General features: G+C 26.7%; 2 protein-coding genes across 4 annotated transcripts; one reads left to right on the top strand and one right to left on the bottom strand.

Annotated features, from left to right (window-relative positions):
- The first annotated feature begins 1,501 nt into the window (after positions 1-1,501).
- On the top strand, positions 1,502-11,045 carry LOC122519078 (synapse-associated protein 1-like). 2 transcript variants are annotated; one of them, XM_043638247.1, is made up of 3 exons: positions 1,502-1,664; positions 3,050-3,220; positions 5,894-5,936. In XM_043638247.1, exons 1-3 carry the CDS (start codon positions 1,592-1,594, stop codon positions 5,896-5,898), a joined length of 249 nt encoding a protein of 82 aa, XP_043494182.1. In that variant the 5' UTR covers positions 1,502-1,591; the 3' UTR covers positions 5,899-5,936. The 2 variants fall into 2 exon arrangements, with proteins under 2 accessions (XP_043494182.1, XP_043494180.1); XM_043638245.1 differs by lacking the exon at positions 5,894-5,936 and adding an exon at positions 10,334-11,045 and having other exon boundaries at positions 1,505-1,664.
- A 4,118-nt stretch (positions 11,046-15,163) lies between these two features.
- Positions 15,164-21,575, bottom strand: LOC122519754 (kinesin-like protein KIF20A). Of its 2 annotated transcripts, none has more exons than XM_043639430.1 (15): positions 21,080-21,575; positions 20,333-20,843; positions 19,637-20,258; positions 19,118-19,554; positions 18,834-19,032; positions 18,330-18,762; positions 17,943-18,239; positions 17,678-17,831; positions 17,341-17,576; positions 17,013-17,223; positions 16,314-16,684; positions 16,124-16,228; positions 15,873-16,030; positions 15,664-15,781; positions 15,164-15,422 (listed from the first exon to the last, which is right to left on the bottom strand). In XM_043639430.1, exons 2-15 carry the CDS (start codon positions 20,841-20,843, stop codon positions 15,369-15,371), a joined length of 3,906 nt encoding a protein of 1,301 aa, XP_043495365.1. In that variant the 5' UTR covers positions 21,080-21,575; the 3' UTR covers positions 15,164-15,368. The 2 variants fall into 2 exon arrangements, with proteins under 2 accessions (XP_043495365.1, XP_043495364.1); XM_043639429.1 differs by having other exon boundaries at positions 18,834-19,047.
- Between the last annotated feature and the right edge of the window lie 31 nt (positions 21,576-21,606).

The following is a 21,606-nucleotide window of genomic DNA, read 5'->3' on the forward strand; positions in this document are numbered from 1 at the left end:
AAAAATATATACATTTTATTCTACGATGTTAATTAATTCATTCGTTGACGACACAAACCTATATTACGAACAAATAATTGGCAAATCCGAGCAACTAGAAGAGTTTTAGTTACAAAATACAACATATAATAAGGATAAAATATATATATATTTATTTATTTATATTAATAAATATTTTATATATATTATATATTTAATATTAATATTTATTTATTATAAAATTTATTTATTATTATAAAATTATTATTATTAAAATATATTTATTATTATAAAATTTAATTAATTTATTATATATTAATTTATATATATGAGCCGTTTATTTTGAAAGTGGCCTAACTCCATTTTTCATTTTTTTCCGGTTACCTACGGTAACATGTACAGCTTCAGATTATCTATCAATATAGCATTTAAGATTTTTTATATTCCGAGTAAATACGGTAATTCTGGACACATAAGTTTTCAGAGTTAGTTGAATCACTGAACCGTTTATTTTGAAAGTGGCCTAACTCCATTAGGAGTAGAGATTTTGGTGTGGTAGAAATGGATTACAAAAAAAAATTTACTGTTTGTCCCCCGAGAGTATTACAATATTATCAAAAAGTGTCGGAAAGGTAATAACTTTATTGTACATGAAATGAGACAAGAAGATTTTGTATCAACAAAATTATTAGAAGACGCAATTTTTAAAAGGGTCAAGAATTCTAACGGAGAACCAATAAACTGGTTAAAAATGTGTTGGATGCGTTTTGTCAAAAATGAATAAATTTTCTATAAGACATCAATGAATGAGAACGAAAATTTGAAAGTCCTGAATTTAATACCACGTCGGGGTAGACCAAGAAAGTTCGAAAATATTGTATTGACACCACTGTATAAAAATATAAGACAAATTACAACCGCAAAATTCAAGGACATAATTGACTTATTACGATATATACCACCGGAACATCATGATTTCTTTAAATCCCTTTCACATACACAAAATGTAGATGAGTAGAAAATTGTTTTGTAATTTATGTTTGTAAAAAATATTTTGAATCGCATAATTTATGTTTTTAAAGTGTTATAAAGATATGTAAAATAAAATAAGTATTGTTTTTTCGCAATTTGAAGCATCTTAAATTATGTTGAATGGACTTCGGTTCCTCAAATTTTATAACGAATCTGGTTGTTAATTTTGAAAGTGGCCTAACTCCATTCTTGGTAAGAAAACGCATATTATTCACTTAATAATTGCCATTATTTTAATAGGAACTGTAAATTGAACACCTTTAGATACACTTAAGCAACATAACTCATTGTTATTCTTTACGTATATTTTGAATTGCATTGAAACGCAAACCTTTAAATATCTCAATTTAAGGTTATATGGAGTTAGGCCACTTTCAAAATAAACGGCTCATATTATATATTTAATAAATATTTAAAATTAATAATAATATTAAAATTTAATACATAATATATATATAATATATATATATATTTTTTTTTGTAATACTCTCTTCTGAGTGGCAGCGTATCGGAGGACGAATTTTGGCGCAATTATTTCTACCGGGTGTCGTTATTACGACAAAGCCACGAGCTTAACGCGATGGCTAACCAACAACAAAGCGAAAACCCCAATCAAAATCTCAGCACTACCGATAGCATCGATCATACTCAAGGTAATTTTCATCTCTCACGTTAACTATCATCTTTTTTTCTTTTTTGTGTATCGATTTATTCTATTTTTTTTTTCTTTTTTTTTTCCTAACAAATTACTCGAAGCACCAAATATTAAACGTGGATTTTATTTATTCAAAAAATAATCAACCCCCGTAATTCGTATCTTCACGATAGAGAACATTATTTATATAAGATTAAAGAATTTGATTTATATTGAGATATATTTTGTTGCTTCGAGTATAATAATTAATTATCTACGACGATTTGTGAAAATATCTCTCTCATGGCACATTAATGAATATCAATTTTCTATTCGTCGTAGATTTAACGAGTATTAAAACTCGTCAATGAATATTTATTTTCGCATGCTAATTAATAAATGATTGTTTGTCGCGCACGCTTTTCTATTTTTTCAAATTGTTAAGCTTTAGAGTGAGTGTCTCACGCTTGTTCTTTTAAAACAAACCAAAAAAAAAATGAAAAAAAAATAAAAAACAAAAAATAATAATAATAACAATAAATGCATAAACTGCATAGATCAGTTATATATATATATATTATATGAATATTATATAATATTATATAATTAAATATATAATAAATTTATTATATAATAAATTAAATATTATTTATATATATATATATATATAAAAATAATTTTCTTATATATTTCGCTTTATAGTAGTTAAAAATATTGCATGAAATAATTAACACGTTCCGTGCCTAGCCATTTGATGTTTAGCGCATTAAATAAATATGACTACGTGTACCACCGGTGGTACACGTGGCCTGATGGTCAAGTTTAACGTGTACCATAAATGGTACACGTGGCATGGAACGTGTTAATGATTTCGTTTTTGGAAACGCAAGAAGACACTCGTGTAAAATCCTTCTGAAAAATTTCTATTCTTATTCTATTTATCTCCTTTGTTTTTTGTTTTATTAAAATTATTCGATTTTTCTCTGTAAAAAATATATACATTTCATGATTGTAAATTTTAAAACCCCCCCTATTTTTTAAAATTGATTAAATCTTTTGAATAATTAATTTTGCATCTTTCTTATCGACAAAATATGAAACGATAACACAAAAAGAAAAAAAACACTGATAATTAAAAGATAAAACGGGGTGGGTGGGGGTTTACAAGTAAACCTCCGTTCGTTTAATGATTTCTTTTGCACGGAAACGGGGTGGGTGGGGTGGGGGGAAACCCCCGTTAGTTTAATGATTTCTTTTGCACGTTCCGTTTAGAACGTATTATCCCTAGCTAGTATTATTATTCATAGTTAAAAAATGAATGAATTTATTAATAGTTTATATATAGTTATGCTAGTGGTAGAAACTACCCTTCTAGTTTAGCCGTGAGTGTTGTATTGCGAACAGTTCAAGTGACCGCTGGCCAGGAAACGAGCAACACAGTGACGACGGGAAATAACAACACCTTAGCCGATTCACCAGGTCACGAATTCGTTTCCGATAGTATGAGGGTCTCGGATACGGACCTTGAGGAAGTACGAGAAGGCATGAAAAAGCTGGGAATGCAACCATCGAAAGGTCAGTGATGATGGATCGTTGGTCGTCGTTTAAACCAAAAATTCACAATTATTATAATTCGAGATCATTTTCAAAATATTTCTTCTTTTTTTTTATTTTTTTTTATTCCTATATCATGTCAAACTTAACCCTTTGCACTCGAGGCCTTTTTCGAACCAGCAACTCGAGACGATTTCGGCCAAATTAAGTAGACATTTTACAGGTACTTTAAAAACATTTATAAACAAGAAAACTGGTGTGTGTACTTATGTACGCACGTAAGAAGTTATATTTCTTTGCCGTACCAAACGAATATAACCTCAATAACCTCAAAATAACTTAAAAAAATAACTTCAAAGAAAAAAAATAACTTATAAAGAAAAAATAATTATATTATATAGATTATATAAGAAAGAATAAAAAAAAACTGGTGTATGTACTTATGTACGCACGTAAGAAGTTATACTTCTTTGCCGTACCAAAACGAATATAACCTCAAATACCTCAAAAAATAACTTCAAAAAAAAACTTCAAAGAAAAAAAATAACTTAAAAAAGAAAAATAATTATTATTATATATATATATATAAGAAAGAATAAAAAACTGATGTGTGTACTTATGTATGCACGTAAGAAGTTATACTTCTTTGCCGTACCAAAACGAATATAACCTCAATAACCTCAAAAATAACTTCAAAAAATAACTTCAAAGAAAAACTTAAAAAAGAAAATAATAATATTAATATAAAGAAAGAATAAAAAAACTGGTGTGTTATTTATGTACGCACGTAAGAAGTTATACTTCTTTGCCGTACCAAAACGAATATAACCTCAATAACATCAAAAATAACTTCAAAAAAAAAACTTCAAAGAAAAAAATAACTTAAAAAAAAAAATATTATTATATATATATAAGAAAGAATAAAAAACTAGTGTGTGTACTTATGTACGCACGTATGAAGTTATACTTCTTTGCCGTACCAAAACGAACATAACCTCAATAACCTCAAAAAATAACTTCAAAAAAAACTTCAAAGAAAAAAAATAACTTAAAAAAGAAAAATAATTATTATTATATATATATAAGAAAGAATAAAAAAAAAAAAGAAAATATCAAAATATAGATATCAGTCCACGCTAAATATAAGAGAGATATATGGAATTACTTCACGCGTCAACAGTTATGGCGCGGTTACAGCATTAGTTCTCGCTCGATCATTTAAGTAAAGCAGCGCTGAGTACGATTAGTATTTGGATGGGTGACCCGCTTGAGAAAAAAAAGGGGGAAGAAGAAAAGAAGACAACTTCATGCCGTATACTTGAAATCGCTTTGCCGCGCGTCGTAAATACTGCCAAACTTCATGGTGTCGTTTTTCCAGTCGCTCGGAACAAAATCAACTCCCCATTACATTTTCCCCAACGCGCCAAAAGAAGTATAACTTCAATAAGCGTATAGAAATAATAAAATATCATCAGTTTATTCATTTGTATGTCGAAAAAAAAACAAACTTTGATAAATACTACACTCTGTAATTAGTTTTGGTTGAGTTGACACTTGAAATCGGCCGGGCTCGAGTGCAAAGGGTTAATATTATTATCTCAACGATATCATGTGATAGTTCATTAATAATTATTATCTTTCGAAGAAAACAATGAAAGAAAAGAATATTAAGGATAATATTGAAAAGTTAGACAAAACGAAAAAAAAAAATAGGGATATTAAAAATTCAAATCGTTACGACGACCACCAACGAAATTTCGAGTAACGATTGGAAGACTGATTCTTTCCTTATATAATATTATCATTATTATTATTATTATTTTTATTATTAACACATTGAACGATAGTATTAACGTTACTCGTCTTATGAATAAACATATTATACTGATTTATAAATGAATTTTCGTTGATACGATTTTACGTAGAACGTTTTATCTATTGTATACGTTAAAACGTGCTTATGTGTATTGTAAAAAGAAAAGAAAAAACAAATCCGACGTTCAATGTGTTTAAAAAAAAAAGAAAATGATTGAAAAGTACATATTCTTAGAGATAAATTAATTGAAATGTAAGGAAAGAATTTGTTGATAAAAATCGAATAGGTTCAGATTCCTCGACACGGTCCAAGAATACTTTCCTCGTGAGTATTACGAAAGAAGTATTTAAATAATCATCGTGAAAAGCTTTTTTAACTTGACTATAAATATATATATATATATATGTATATATATATATATTTATTTATATACATATATATAAATATATGTGTGTGTCATTTATTATTTTTTATAATTATCTGACGTTTATTAAATGTCGTTTAACGTAGTCATTGTTTGTAATGAATCCCTTTTTACGAAAAAAAAAAAAAACACCCCCTTATTTCGACCATTTATTCCCCCTCCCCCTTGCAGCTTTCTTCTACCGAACACCTTTCTATTTTTTTTTTATTTTTTTTTTTTGATATTTTCTTTATCTACCCACATTGTTTTTATTCTTCTTCCACCTATCTGTGCTTATAATTCCTCTCGTTATATTAGAAATTTGAAAAGTAGTTCGTATTTTTATAATCGTGTTATATTATTATAAAATACTCTCTTCTCGTTGATTTGTTGAAAGTCTTGCGTATATTTTCTAAAACAAATTTATGACGCCTGTCAACTAAACAAAAGCTTTTCATTTCTATTTTGTCAACAGCCTAAAAAGAAGAGGAGAACTTTCCCCCATAATGCCATTATCCCAAAAAGCACACCCCCGCCCGCCCCCTATAAACCCCCGCCGCCCCCCAATTCTTCAGAGAATATACGACAAGCCTAATACCCTTTTCTTTTCTTATTATTATTCTTTATTATATTATTATATTATTATTCTTATATTATTATTATTATTATTATATTATTTTTATTATTTTTATCAATGAAATTAATTTTCTTTTCTTTTTTTTTTCACTTTTTCTATCATTTTTTTTTATTCTTTTTTTGATTTACATTTTCACAACGCCATCGCACGCAATTATTCTTCTCATTTATTTATTTATTTATTTATTTATTTATTTATTAGTATTATTATTATTATTATTGGTATTAGTATTAGTGTTAATTAAATATTCGCACCGACGATTCTATAATATTTCTTTTTTGTTTCCTTTAAGAAACAATGAAAATAATATAAAACTCTGTTAGTTTTGTCATCCTCACATCAAAACGCATCTCGTTCGACAACAATCATCAATCGCGAATTTTTCATGTGTCGGGTCGTATTGATAAAAAAGAAAGAACGAAATATAAAAAAAAAGAAAAAAAGAAAAAAAGAAAAGAAAAGAAAAGAAAAGAAAATAAATAAATAAATAATCTCACCACTTTCTTAAACTAAATTGAAAGTTTAGGAGAATATTATTAATGAATTATTGTTATTAAACGTGTCTCGTCACTGATATTATAAATTGTCATACTTATTATTGTCATAATTATAACCATAGTCAAGTTGAGATAAGAATTAATAATTGTTCGCGAGGTAATGTTTAAAAAAAAAAAATTAAAAAAAAAAATAATAAGAACAAGAGAAGAGAGAGAGAGAGAAAGAAAGAAAGAGAAAGAAAACAAACAAAACCAACGTTTAACAGAAAGAAGAAAAAAAAAAACCAAAGCTAACAAACCTACTGGGTTATGTAAACGAAGAAAAATAAAAATAAAATAAATAAAGAGAAGGGGTGGAGGGGGGAGAACGTTGGTGAATTTAATTGGTTAAAGAAAAAAGGTTTGATAGAAAGGGAGAAAAAAAAAAATATTTAAACCAAACAATGGTAAAAAAGGAGAAGAAGAAGAAGAAGAAGCAGAAAAAAAAAGAGAAAAAAGATACAAAAAAAGAAAAAACCAACAAAAACATTAACAAACAAAGAAAGCCAAGATATTCGACTAAATGTCTTGTATGTCTGTCCGTTTGTCTGTCGTCTGTCGTCTGTCGTCTGTCTGTCTTCAAATCTAATTAATCTTGTCTCTTCTCGATTCTCTCCGTGTTGTAAAACGTCGTTTTAAATAATTAAAAAAAGAAGAAGAAAAAGAAGAAGAAGAAGAGAGAAAAAAAGAAAAGTATTAAAAGAACAAAAAAAATTCCAAACGCAAAAACAAAAAACAGTAAAGAAAAAAATGAAGAAAAAAAGAGAAATAATAATAATAATAATAATAGGAATAACTAAAAAAGAAAAATAATTAAGACGCAAATTAAAGGGAACTAATAATAATAATAATAATAATAATAATAATAATAATAATAATAATAATAATAATAATAATAATAATGATAATGATAATGATAATATTAATATAAATAATAATATAAATAATATAATATAATTAATAATAATATACTAATAATTATAACAATAATAATAATAAAATTAATATTAATTATATTAATAATAATAATAATAATAATAATAATAATGATAAAACAGAGACTATGTAATAAAGAAAAATCCGTACATTAAAACTTTGAAAAAGATGAGAAAACGTGCAGGATCCGCGTGAATTATGGGACGAAGAATTAATTAACCTGGTTGAAATACGAATGATTTAAAAGAAAGAGAAATAAGAAAGAAAAAATAATATTAATAGCGATAACGAGGAATAATAAACGAAAAATATAACGTCGCGACCTAAAAGAAATTCGTTTAGTCAGTCGCACCCTTCTAAGCATAGGTGTACCTTCCTGATAAGAAATTAATTAAATAATAACGATTGAAAAATATTTAAAAACAAAAAAAAAAAAGTAATAATAAAAAGAGAGATAAAGGAGAGAGTGAGAAAGAGTGAGAGAGGGGGTGGGGGAAGTTGGTTCAAACTAAATAAAAACAATAAAAATTCATTGAATGACAATACGCGTTTTACGGGGGTAGTTTGGGGATGTAAAGTTAAAAGACTTGATTAACGAAAGAATTGGGAAAGGAGAGGGGGAAAAAAATGAGGAAAACAGATAAACAGAGATGGAAAGAGAAAGATTAGAGAAAACGAGGGAAGGGGTTGGGGTAGGGGGGGAGGAAGGAAAAAAGATACGAAAGAAAGAAAAAGGGAGTAATCAAAAATTACTGAAAGATATGAGAACACTTTTTTCTTCGTCTCGTTTTATTTTTCTTTTTTTTTTTTTTTTTCATTTGACTGTAGTAGTAATTAATTGTTAAATTGAATAAACTGTTTTTTGTTCCCTTTTTCTTCTTCTTCTTCTTCTTCTTCTTCATCTTTTTTTTTTAACACGAGCGAAGGAAGGAGAAAGTAATAAGGAAAAAAAAAAGTAATTAAATTATACGAATTAATAACGAGGAGTAATAAAAATAATTCGAAGAAATAATTCGATGTATCGCACGCGTGCGAGTAAAAAAAAAGTTCTCGGAAATTTTCTACGTGGGCCGAACGAAAACGTTTAAAACGATGTCTCTATCTAAAAGAAAATCAAAGAAAATAAAAGAAAATAAGATAAAAACCTTTAATTACGACCACGAAATATTCATAATACGCGCGTGTTACGTGAATGAGAAACAAAAAAAAGAAATTAAAAGAAAAGAAAATAAGAAAATAGAATTGGAATCGATAAAAGAGAAAACAGAATTTTCTCAATTTTTCTATTAGGGATTAATAATAATAATTAATTATTATTATTGTTGTTGTTGTTGTTCTTGTTGTTATTCATCTATAGTTATTATAATTGCATTTATATTTTTATTATTATTATTATTAATGTTATATCATCGTCGTCGCGAATATTTTTATTAACTGTGTTAAACAAAAAATTGGCATCCACTGGCTCAGCTATTTTATTATTATTATTATTATTATTATTATTAACGAAACTAAGAAAGAAAGAGAGAACAACGTAATACAATTATTCTCTTAATCGACTGAGTTTTTCGTATCCATTCCTTCGGTTTTTTTATCGATAAGTTTTAATAAGTGATTAATAAATTTTAATAAGTGATTAATAAGTTTTAATAGTGATTTAATAAGTGATTTAGAAAAATATTCATAGATATATATACTGTATGTATATTGTATAAAAAAAAAAAATAAAGGAAAAGAGAAGAAAATGATAAATATTATACGTTTTCGTCGAGATTATAATAATTAACAACAATTAGCGATTGTTTATACCGGCTCGTGGCTCCTCGTGGTCTCTGATTCTTCTCTTTAGTCCCGAATTTTGTACATTCCCATATAAAGGAAACAAAAAAAAACATTTCATTTATTATCCAATAATAATAATAATAATAATAATAATAATAATAAAAAACATTCCAAGTTTTCGCGAATCGTAGGGGCAGGGGGAAAAAAAAAAGGTAAAAAATTGAATAAAATAGATGAAAAGAGAAAAGGAATAAAAAAAGAAAAGGGCTAAAACTTAATACAAATGAATAAAATAAAAAAACAAAAACACAAAGAAAAAATGAAATGAAATGAAATGAAATGAAATAAAGAGAGAGTATACGTTAAAGAACATTTAAAAAAAAAATTGAAATATCACACATCGGCAGCCCAAAAATTTCTCATGTTAGCATATCATAATAATAATAAATCCCCATTATTTCTTTCACGATTTTTCTCGGTTTTCTATCATCATCATCATCATCATCATCATCATCATAATCGGTCATCATCCCTTTCGTGAATTTAAGTTCTTGTTTTGCTCTTAAAACCCCGCATTACACGTACCCTTATCTTCTCTTAACCTATACAAAGGACACAACATACCCAGTATCTTTTCTATTCCTTTTTAATCTCTCACACATACACATACACCTACACATACACCTACACGTACATATTATCTAATTACATGATAAAAAAAAGAAATAAAAGAAAAAAGAAAAGTTACGTGAGCGTAGGAGGAACAAACAAACAAACAAACAAACAAACAAAATTCATTTTACGTGTACGTAAATGAAACTAAAAAATAAAAAAAAAACATTTAACAGGATGAGACACGTATATATTATAAATAATATATTACATTTACATACACATATTCTCATACGATACCTGAAAAAAAATAAACAAATACACACACATACACACAGTCCAAGAACAACACCATTAGCCCTGTTATGGCTAAAATAGCAGCTACCAACGCTCCTTGTGACTCTCTCCGCAGAAGAAGATTGGGAACGCGAATTGGAAGCCGAGCTGAAGGATTACGAGTTTGTCTCGAGTGGCCAGGATAAGAACAACGCCTTGATAAACGACGTTATCGGTGATAAGGAGGACTGGGAAAAGCAGATCGACGAGATACTCAACGACGACGAGAAGATTTTTTCTGTTACCGGTTGAAATCCGATGATAATTCCTTGTGCTATCGATTTAAACAAAAAAAAAAATATATATATATATATACATATTTGTTTATATATATATATATATATATTTAAACAAACAAACAAAAAAAGAAAGAAAGAAGAAAAAAAAAACAATACATGAAATAATTGTTTGCGTGTTATATTTCCTCTTTTTATTTTGTTCTTCTATTTAAATAAAATATATTTAACGAACGAAAGGGTTGGGTTTAAATTGTTATAATAATAATAATAATACAAATATATTCGATTATGGCAAGGGATTATACAATAATGAACGATTTGTCTAACGATTCGGGATCGATCCTTCTATTCGATATTTTATTGATCGTTTTTATTAAAAGAAAATAAGAAAAAAAAATAAGAATTTCAATTGATCGAACGGGTGGGTGGGTGGGGGGGGTGGTTGTCGTTTATTGTTTATGATAACGTAACTTGTTAAACATTTATTATGTTATATTATGCGATTTTGATCTCGAAAAGTTAAGAGAAAATGAACAGAGAAAATGAACAGAGAAAAAAAACTAAAAGAAAGAAAGAGAAAGAGAAAGAGAAAGAGAGAGAGACTGATTGTGAAGCGTGACTATCCACAGATTGTAAAAGTTAAATTGTATACGCGTGTATGTGTGTGTTTGTATGTGTATGTATGTGTATGTGTGTGTTTGTGTGAGAAAGAAAGAAAGAGAGAGAGAGAGAGAGAGAGAGAGAGAGAAAAAATTCCTCCCTTATTTCAAATTGATTTATTTTCACCCTAAACGACGACATCAACACACTTTTAAAAGAAACCCATTTGCGATCCTCGAACATGATGAAGACAACGACGACGAAACATTTTATTTTATTTTATTTTGTTATTTAAATAAATAAATAAAAAAAAAAACGTTCTCTCTCGTTAAATTATATATCGTAGCAAAAGATAAAAGATCGGAAAAATACTTAATAAATTAATACGAAGAAAACATTTTTTTCTATATCTGATTGAATTATTTATTAAAATTGTTTTATAGGATCGAGAAACGTTTTTTTTTTTTTCTTTTCTTTTTAAATATAATTCAACATAATCATATATTACTATCAAATGATAAGCGGGGGATGATGAAGAACTTATGAAAATAAATAAACTAACACACCACTATATTATAATTGTGTCAATTGTTAGAAAAGATTGGTCTCGAAAAATTGTAAATTGTACATTTCGATATCGAACATTTCAATATAAAAATATCGATATTAAATAATAGCCAATGGAAAAGGAAAACAATGAAAAATACTGAAAAAGTAGTACACTCCAAACACCTCTGCCCCACCACCACCACCACCACCACCAACCAACCCTTCAACAACAAAATATATATATAAAACCTTTCTCTCGATTTGTAATATCAATTAAGATTTTAAATATTAATAATAATAATAATAATAATAATAATCATCATCATCATCATTTGATTCGGCATCATTATAATCGAGTAAGGATTCAAATGCATTCAATTGCATTCAATTGCATTCAAAATGCAAAACTGTGCATACTGTGCTGTGCTGTGCGAAATTTTCCCCCTTCTTCTTTTCTTTTTCTATTGATTTATTATGTTAAATTGAAAAAAAAGAGTAAGAAAGTTAAAAATAAATAAATAAATGGATCGTTCGATCGATCGATCTTCATCGAGTTCGAAGGATCTAATTGTAAAAACATTTTTTTTCATTAAAAAATCTATATAAATACATATATATACATATATATATATACATACTGCCGTGCGTGTGTGTGTGTGTGTGCCGAACCACACCAGCATCCTTTTTTTTTAATTTTATTTCCTTTCGAACAAAATCAACGACAAATGTAATAATTATCATCAATTTATTCGATTAACAACGTACTCGTAACAACATTTTATATTCGTATTCGTTCAACGATAATTGTAATCATCGTAACATCATTTTTCTTCATTCTCATTTGATTTCAATCTGTGTACTAATATTTTCATTCAAAAGTTTATTGTTAAAAATCGAAGAGAAAAATATTAAAAAGAAAAAAAATACACACACACACACGCAACACATATATATATATATAGACGAGAGACAAATCGTTGATAATATTTCTCAAATACGTGCCGTCCATTTTGTGTTCCTTTGTTTAAAAAAAAAAAAGAAAAAAAAAACATCATGCGCAAGGCCTACGAAATTTTAATTATTCTTTTAATTATTTAAATTATCGAATATTTAAAATTTTAATTATAATTAAAAAATTATTATTATTTTATATTATAAAAGCATAAAGGTGGGGAGGGGGTTAACGTTTAGTGTTAAAATAAAATCAATTTAAATGTTCATTTTAATTGGACATAAATAAATGCATTGTTTTATAATAAAAATAGAATAACAACATTTATACGTAGAAATATTACAACGTTTGTCTCTCTCTCTCTCACTCTCTCTCTCGTACATTATTCTCGATTATACTGTAATTAAAATCATTTGAAATTAATCAGAAAGTATATCGTTTATTATAAATGTGTAAAAACAAGAGATGGAGACAGACAAACAAACAAAATAACAACAACAAAAAAACCTACATGCGAGACACGTATAATAATATTAATAATATTTTATTTTTAAATCATCGATTATTTCCAATATTTTCCTTTCCTTTTATTATTATTATTATTAATATTATTATTATTATTATTATTATTATTATTATTATTATTGTTTATGAATGATAAAAGAAAATAGACGAGAAGAAGAAGAGGAGAGGGGAAAGAAAAAGTTTTCTTTTAGAAAATTGTAAATTTCTGAACTCTCTTTCTCTCTCTCTCTCTTTCTCTACGTATACAAAAGGTATGATATTAACAAAAAAATTTAATTACATTTGTAATTACTTTTTTTGTTTTTTTTCAATGGCGTTAAATATCGTCGAGCGAAAAAATGTTAAAAATGATTAAATAAATCGCTAATTCACTTTGGCCTAAGGTCCGATCGATAATATTTTAATGATATATATATATATATGTGTGTGTAGTACGTACGTGTAATGTTAGAAACAAACTCTCTGTTTATTTTGTTTCCAAATCATCCATCTTTTTTGTATCCTAAATTACTAATTCTTTTTCCCCCCAAACGGGTGTGTTCGTTAAGAGAAACAAAATATCTTGAAATCGCAATAGTAATAACTTTTGTTAAGAATGAAAGATGATATGGGTTCTTCTTCGAATGAACGCTTTTTAATCTCTGTGTATAAAGGAAAGAAAAATATAAGAAAGAAAGGAAGAGAGAGAAAGAGAGATAGAAACAAAAAAATCTTGTAATGGCCAAAAAGTGTGAGGTGTACTTCGGCAACCCCCTAATTAAAAAAAAAGATAAATAAATAAATAACTAAAAATTAAATAAAATAAAATAAAATAAAATAAAATGAATGTGAATTGTATAATAAAGCTATCTTACGGTAACAATGCATTCACTCATAAAACACGAGCATACAAAACACCCGATAGCTATTATAAATATATACATATATACATATAAATAAATATATATATGTTGTTGACTCCATTGAAAGTATGATAATATATAATGAATATTAATGAAAATATAATGGCGCAAGCATAAAATATACAGAACTATGGAAACATTATTAATATAATTGCGGGAATGTAACAACAAAAGTCGTGTACATCGTAAGAAATAAAAAGAAATAAAAAGAAATAAAAACCATTCTGTGTGTGTGTCTCCCCTACTAATTTGTTATTCTTCCTTCTAATATCCCTGAAATTATGATATAAAGGATTTGTATGATATAAGTATTTATTGAAAACATTACAAAGCCATTTTGTTTTTGTCTTATTCAAAATAATTCAATATAAAAATATATAATTGTATTGTGTCATAAGTATAAAACAACAAATAGAAAATATTAAGCTTATACAAGAAAGGTACTTAATAGTTTATTCATTTGGCACTTTTAAAATGCGTATATAGAAACGAGTTTTTTAATATAAATATTGTACTGTTTCTCAATAATTTTTTCAGTAATTATAACTATTTTTAAGTCCCTATTAGGAAGTCTGATTTTTGTTTCACATTTTATTCTTTTTCTTTTCATATTCTTTTTATTAAACCCTTAACACATACATTAAAGTAATCTCGGATAAACGAAACTGGTAAAAATATGTACATGAGTTAATTTCATGTTATCATAATGTACATTCTTACATTAATTCAATTAAATTTGAAATATAAAAAATAATTTCAAAAAAGTCATTATCATATATGGAAAGAAAAAGAATTATTATCTTAAAGTTTATATAATTTAACCTACTTAAATAACATTTAATCATTTTGTAAACATTTCGTATGCCTACAATATCAATTGATAAAAAAAAAACAGATTTCTCTGCACGATTGTATTTGTTTCTCTTTAAGTATGTGTCAAAATTGTGTTGTAATATATTTTCATTTTATATGAAGAATTCCTATTTTATTTTATTTTCTACTTTTTTTGTTTTTTTTTTGTTTGAGAGAGATCATATATATGTGTATATAAATAAATTCTTATAATGATGGGAATGATTAAACAATGATATTTAATAATATTACGGTTGAAATATCATTCCTACTAATGTAATAGTATATTATGCTATAATTATATATTTCAATATAAAAATATGCATCTATTAGATTAGAAAGATTGATAAAAAAACACAGTAATTATGAATACTTTGATATTATCTATATACAATATTTACAACTCAATACTTATTAATGATTTCGTTTTGAAAAGATTATTGAAAAAAGCATCTATTTTATCAATTTTCTATTATGTACATTACCCAAAACTTACTTTCTTCTATTTCTTAAACTACGGGTTTGTGGAATGGATGGAGTAGTAGTCTATAAAAAAAACGAAAATAGAAAAATTAAATAAACTAATAGATATTTACTAAGTGCTATAAAAATACCAAAAAAGAAATAAATATATTAAATTTGATATAAAATAATATTTTTATATTAAAATATATATATATATATTAAATATATATAAAATACAAATATTTACTACGTGCTATAAGAATACAAAAAAAAATAAATATATAAAAATTGAAATTCTCAATAATAAAAAGATTTTACTCACAATTTCAACAGGATCAATATCTTGTATACATTCGTCATCCATTACGAACAATTTCTTTTTACGCGTGACACGCTTCTTTTCAACCTTTTCACCACTCGGTGGCTTTACATAACGTTTACTAAAAAAAATGATAAACAGGTCGTTAATAATAATCTATCAATGTATCATCATGTTTCACTGACAATGAGTCATTAGATATCAACACTTACCCAGATTCCGAACCTGATAAATCAATGACTTCGGATTGAACTGCCGCTGCAGTTTCCTTGGGTCTGCCTCTTCTTCTCGAAGAGTGTTCAACTGACAATACTTCACTGCCAGCGTTGCTTTCATCTCCTTTTGATCTCTGTAATTCATTATCGTGTACCTTAAAAGAAAAAAAAAGAACATTAATGTAGTAACAATTGTTTTTTCTCTTGTGTTTTTTTTTTCTTCATAAAACATACACTCATATACAAACCATTTTTTGTAAGGAATCAATACGAGTTTGTAATTTCTTAATTTCATCCTTGCTTGATGATGTTGGGGTTGTTTGTCTAAATAATAATTTTTGGAACGTCGCAACCTGTAAAATATTTATTGATTAGTAAAAATACTATTGTCAAATTAAAATTTCAATATAACTTTGATATAATTCAATATAATACAACTTCGCGTTTATGTTTTTCCATTTCCTCTTGTAAAGATGTAATCATATTTTCATATTTGAGCACAGTTCTATCTCTGTTCTTTTGAAATTCTTCCATCTCATGTTCTTTAGTTGCCAAATCTCTTCTTAACATATCATTGAATATTCTAAATTGATCTATTTCGGCACTCTGTTCCTCTTTATCTCTTTTAGCATCTTCTAATAATTTCACGGTTTTTTCTAAAGAAACCAAACGTGATTCTAAATTATTCACATGTATTTTCTTACAGTACAGTTCTTTCTTAGTATCTTCCAAAATTTTAAGTGTATTCTTCAATTCTTTTTCCATAGATTTTTCTTCGTCGTCTTTTACTTGTATCATTCGTTTTAATTCTGTTAAGAATACGTTAATAATTATTCATTAACAATAATATAATATATTTCTTATTTTAACAATTTAGTGCCGCGTCTAGCAGAAAAAAAAAAATCGGGTAACTTTTTGCATTAATGGAGGACGTTTATTCAATGTAAGTAATTGTAATACTTTTCTGACGTGTACATTGATTACAATAATGAAAACTAATATTTAAAACATATTTAATGACTATACTAACATTTTATTAAAGAAGAAAACATTATTACAATTTATTAACAAAATATACTTTTCATTTGAGATACGTTGACAAAGTTTTTTAAAAAAAAAAACAACAAAATCACAAACCTTTTTGAATAGCTGATATTTCATCATCCTTATCTTTTTCTTTTTTATTAGATTCTTTTAACTTCTCTTGCAAAGCTTGCTGTTGTTTTACATTTTCTTCTACCAACGCTTCCAAAGTAGTTTTTTCTTTTTGCTTTATATTTAAATCTATATCCATTTTAGTAATTTTTTCTTGCAGTTCCTCTATTATTTTAAAATCGTTTCCTAGTTTCTTTAAAGAGAAATAATAACAGTAATAAATTTTGTTTAGATTAATAAAGAAATATCACACACACATTTTTGTTTTTGTGTTAATATTTAAATATTATATTATATAAATTACATGTACCTCTTTGTATTCAGTTTCTATTTCGTTCAATTTCGTTTTTAATTCTTTATATTCCTTTTCCCTTTCTTCATAATTCGTATCATCAATCGTTTGAATGGATATATTTTTAACATCATTTTCTAAGATACTAGTTTGTAAAATTACTTCTTGTGTGAGTAATGTAATAGTTTGGCAACTTTTATCTTCCTTCGATGTTGATTCTTCGCATTTCGTCGGGGTTAATTTTTCTTCCAATTCTATAAGATTAATTGTAATTTATTTTTCCGGAAGAAAAAAAAAAGAATGATATAATTTGGTTTTAATCTAATTATATATTATTAATCGGATAATCACGTACCAATAATTATTCTTTCTTCAGAAATATTTTTCTTTGTATCCGAAGTATCTACTGTTTTTTCCGATTGTGTTTCATCTTTCTCGCTTAATTCTGTTTTTATAATTACATCCGGAGAAAAATTGTTTCTATTATTTTTATCTGACTCGTTTGAAGTCTTCATAAAAGAAGAAGAATAAAAAAAAAAAGATAAAATATTAAAATAATTGTCAACACATTTAAAAGAAAAATGAGTTCTTATAAATTAAAATATATATAGAGTACATACATCTTCCTGCTTGCAAGAAATATCTTCATTGCTTTCATTCTTTAACTCCAACATATTTTCTAATTGAATTATTTTATCTACCATCATTTGATTATTCTCTTCTAGTTTTTCAATCGTTTTAGCTTGTTCTGAAAGACAATAATTAGTTCGATCAATTTGTTCTTGCATATCGTCCATCTTGTCTTCATATTCTATTATTATTTCTTCTTGTTCTTTAATTTGATTTTCTTTTTCTCGAGCATCATTTGTAATAACAATATATTCCTCTTTTGCTTCGTTCAAAAATTCTTTAAGTTTCTAAAATATTGCATATAATAAAATATTATAAATAATCAATGTATTATTTATTACGACTACAAAATGTAACACTAAAAATATTATAATTACCTTCACATGACTTTCCTTAGCAAACAACTGTAATTTAATCTCTTCTATATAATGTTCTGTTTCTTCGTCGTGACAAAGATCTTTCTGAGCAGCATCCAATAAACATTTGGTATATTTTAATTCTTCCTTTGTTAAACTCAATTCAAATTCAGTTTTATGCTTTTCTACGTTCAATACTTGATTACTTTTTTTTAATTCATGAATAGTATCTTGCATAGATCCTAATTTATTATTCAAACGAGAAATTTCATATTCTAACTCTTTGATATCTTTCGAATTTTTATTACTATCATCATCATCGTCATCTTCTTCTTCAGATCGTACCCTTTTTCGGCTATTTATCTTAATTTTTTGTTTATAAAATTCCTCAACTTGTTTAATAGACCATTGCAAAGTATCTTCTTGTTGTTCTTCAACATCTCTTATGCGAGCCCTATATATTATTATGAATATAGTAATACATATTGATATGAAAAAATATATTATCTACGCATGAATACATACTTCCAATCATTCTCAAGTTTCTTTATGATGGCAGTATAAGTGTCCACCATTTCCTGTCGAATTTCGAAGTCACGAGTTAAAGCCATATTTTTTAAATTCGTAATCTCCTTCCTTAATTGTTTATTTGTTAATAATAAGTCTTCGTATTCTTCGGCAGAAATAAACTTAATTGCATCCGTCTCTATCTCTGTATCCGCATCTGTATTTAACCAATCTATTAAAAATCAAATGTTATCTATCCAAAATGAAAATGATTTAACTAATAATACATATTATATTATCACCTGTACTTTCCAAAGCTGTAGCGTCCCAGTTTGTTACACTTTGCATACTTTTTTGAACTAGTTTAGAAAATCTCGAATGAGCCTTTCTTTTTTCTTTTATTTTAGGTTCTATGATTATTTTTTTGGCAATTGCTGCAAAATTCAATACATTTTGTGTCTCTACATAAAGATTTGGTAAAGGATTAACATTAACAATTAAAGCAATATGTTCTCTCCCTGATAATGCTCTTTGATATAATCTTGTTAATTTCGATTCCCTGAATGGTCCAATGACGGGTTCAGTTTTTAATTTAGATAATTGAGAATCGTAAATTGATTTTAAACATTTCCCTAAAACCAAGAGACTTGTATTGATATTTTGAGCTTCTTTTAATCTATCGCCAATATTTAATGTCTTTTTTAAACGTTCAGAGCCAGCCAAATCACAAAAAGAAAACCTGTTTAAAAAAAAAAAAAAGAAAAACCATAATGAATAATTTCATATTAAAATTCAATCAAGTAAAATGTTCAAATACATACGTGCTTAAATCTACTGAACCAGTTAGATTTTCAGAATAATACTTTAATAGTTTGATAGTAAATATACAGTGAGATCTGGAGCTTCTTGTATTTAAAGCTGTTGCAGCAACTTTCAAATTATATTGACCAGCCATTAAAACTTGATAGGCTTCTGCACCAGAGTTAACATAAACAGTATTCAAACCTTTGATGAACGCTCTTCCACGATTATCGGTTGCTAGTTTTAATGGTATTTTCTTTTTTTGACAATCAATAGTTAATAGATCATATATAGTTTCATTATATATCTCCGCAAAAGATACCCATACAGAATAATGAGCATCTGTGCATTCGCTAGCTCTCAATGGTGATTCTTCTTGTAATATTTGTTGCATTTGTTTGTAAGTATTAATATATTGATTTTTATCTACCGAACTAAAACTTAACAATTTAGTTTTAGCTTCTAACTCTTGAGCTCGTTCAAGAGAACTAAGAAATATTGCATCGCTATGGTGTATAGGTTTATACGAAGGTATTGACTTTGGAGAAATAATAGAAAATACAAATTCTAAGGCACGTGGTATGATACCAGGAGATGTGATAGTTCCTTGCAATGTATGCGACTTTCCAGAGTTTGTTGTACCTATAGAAACATGATTTGTTCACATAAAATATATAGATAAATAAAAATAAGAATGTTGAATATATAGTGCTTACCATAAGTCATCACATTACAGCTTTGTCCTGCTAAAAATTCTACCATTTGTTGTTTAATCACTTGATCAAATAATTGTAACTGCGTTATTTCTGGTCCAAATGTTTGAGTGAAGGTATAAGTTTTACATGCTACATCGCTATTTTTAGTTCTTGCAAAACTACTGTTACTCTCTAAATACGGTAGCTTAGTTACCAAAGTAGTGGAATTAATTATTTTATAAGCTTCTTCTTGTTCAGCTGTTAATCTGATTTTTCTTGGAAATGGTTTTAAACGTAAGTAGACTTTAAGTGTTTTTAAAGACTGTGAATCGGAAAGTGAGGATTGTGTGTTTTCCGTTGAATCAAATTCTTCTATTTCATACGCAGAAAGTAGATTTTTCTTTGTTTCTTGAGATGGACATGGTCTCTGTCCGTATGCTAAAATACTAGGATCTCTGCCAAATAAATACGACATTTCTTCACGTGTATGATTTTTATCTGGTAATCGTACTGAATCTAATACATTATTCATCTACACAAATAAAATATCTTACATTAATAAAATATATCATGTAAGATATAAATAATAATAAATATATATATAATAAATAAGATATAAAGTTAAAATTTAATAAATATACTGGCATTAGAGTATATTTTAAACTAAATAAAAATGTAGAAATTAAAACAAAGAATCGGCATACTTTCCAAATACAAATCGTAAATATACAAAATTCAAAATATTTGTGTTAATAACTAAACAATTACCTTTGTTAAATATAATATTTACTTCTATATCATATCTATCTTTTCACTAAGAAAGAACTATTGTGTATTGTTAGAAATCTACGACGAAAATTCATGCAAGTTTTAAGCGAGAAGCAGTCGTTGATATTCCTTCTCTTTTCGTAAATCGTCTTCTAACTGTAGCGCGATAAACGGTTTTTGCTTTATTTCAAACATCCCACAACAATAATCGAATTCATTCTGATTGGTAAAAAGATCGTGTAGCTCCCTCTAGCATTATAGTTATTTTTTATCTAGTACTGCTTCCTTTGTTCCTCTTTATTCGACCAATAATTTCTTCGGAAAGCATAGATACAAAAAAGAGCACCAATCAGAAAGTCGGAAATATGCAAGAGATCGTAACGTAACTACCAATCACTTTTCTTTGTTTTATTATTTCTATTTCTATGAACAATACTTTGAATTATAAATTTATAACCAATTCTTTACAATAAAGCCTTGAATTTAGGAAAATAAACAATAGAAACAAAGTTTTACACCTAAAATAT

This window comes from Polistes fuscatus, unplaced genomic scaffold (genome assembly GCF_010416935.1).
Source record: "Polistes fuscatus isolate 324 unplaced genomic scaffold, CU_Pfus_HIC Scaffold3, whole genome shotgun sequence".
In the NCBI taxonomy this organism is placed as follows: Eukaryota; Metazoa; Arthropoda; class Insecta; order Hymenoptera; family Vespidae; genus Polistes; species Polistes fuscatus.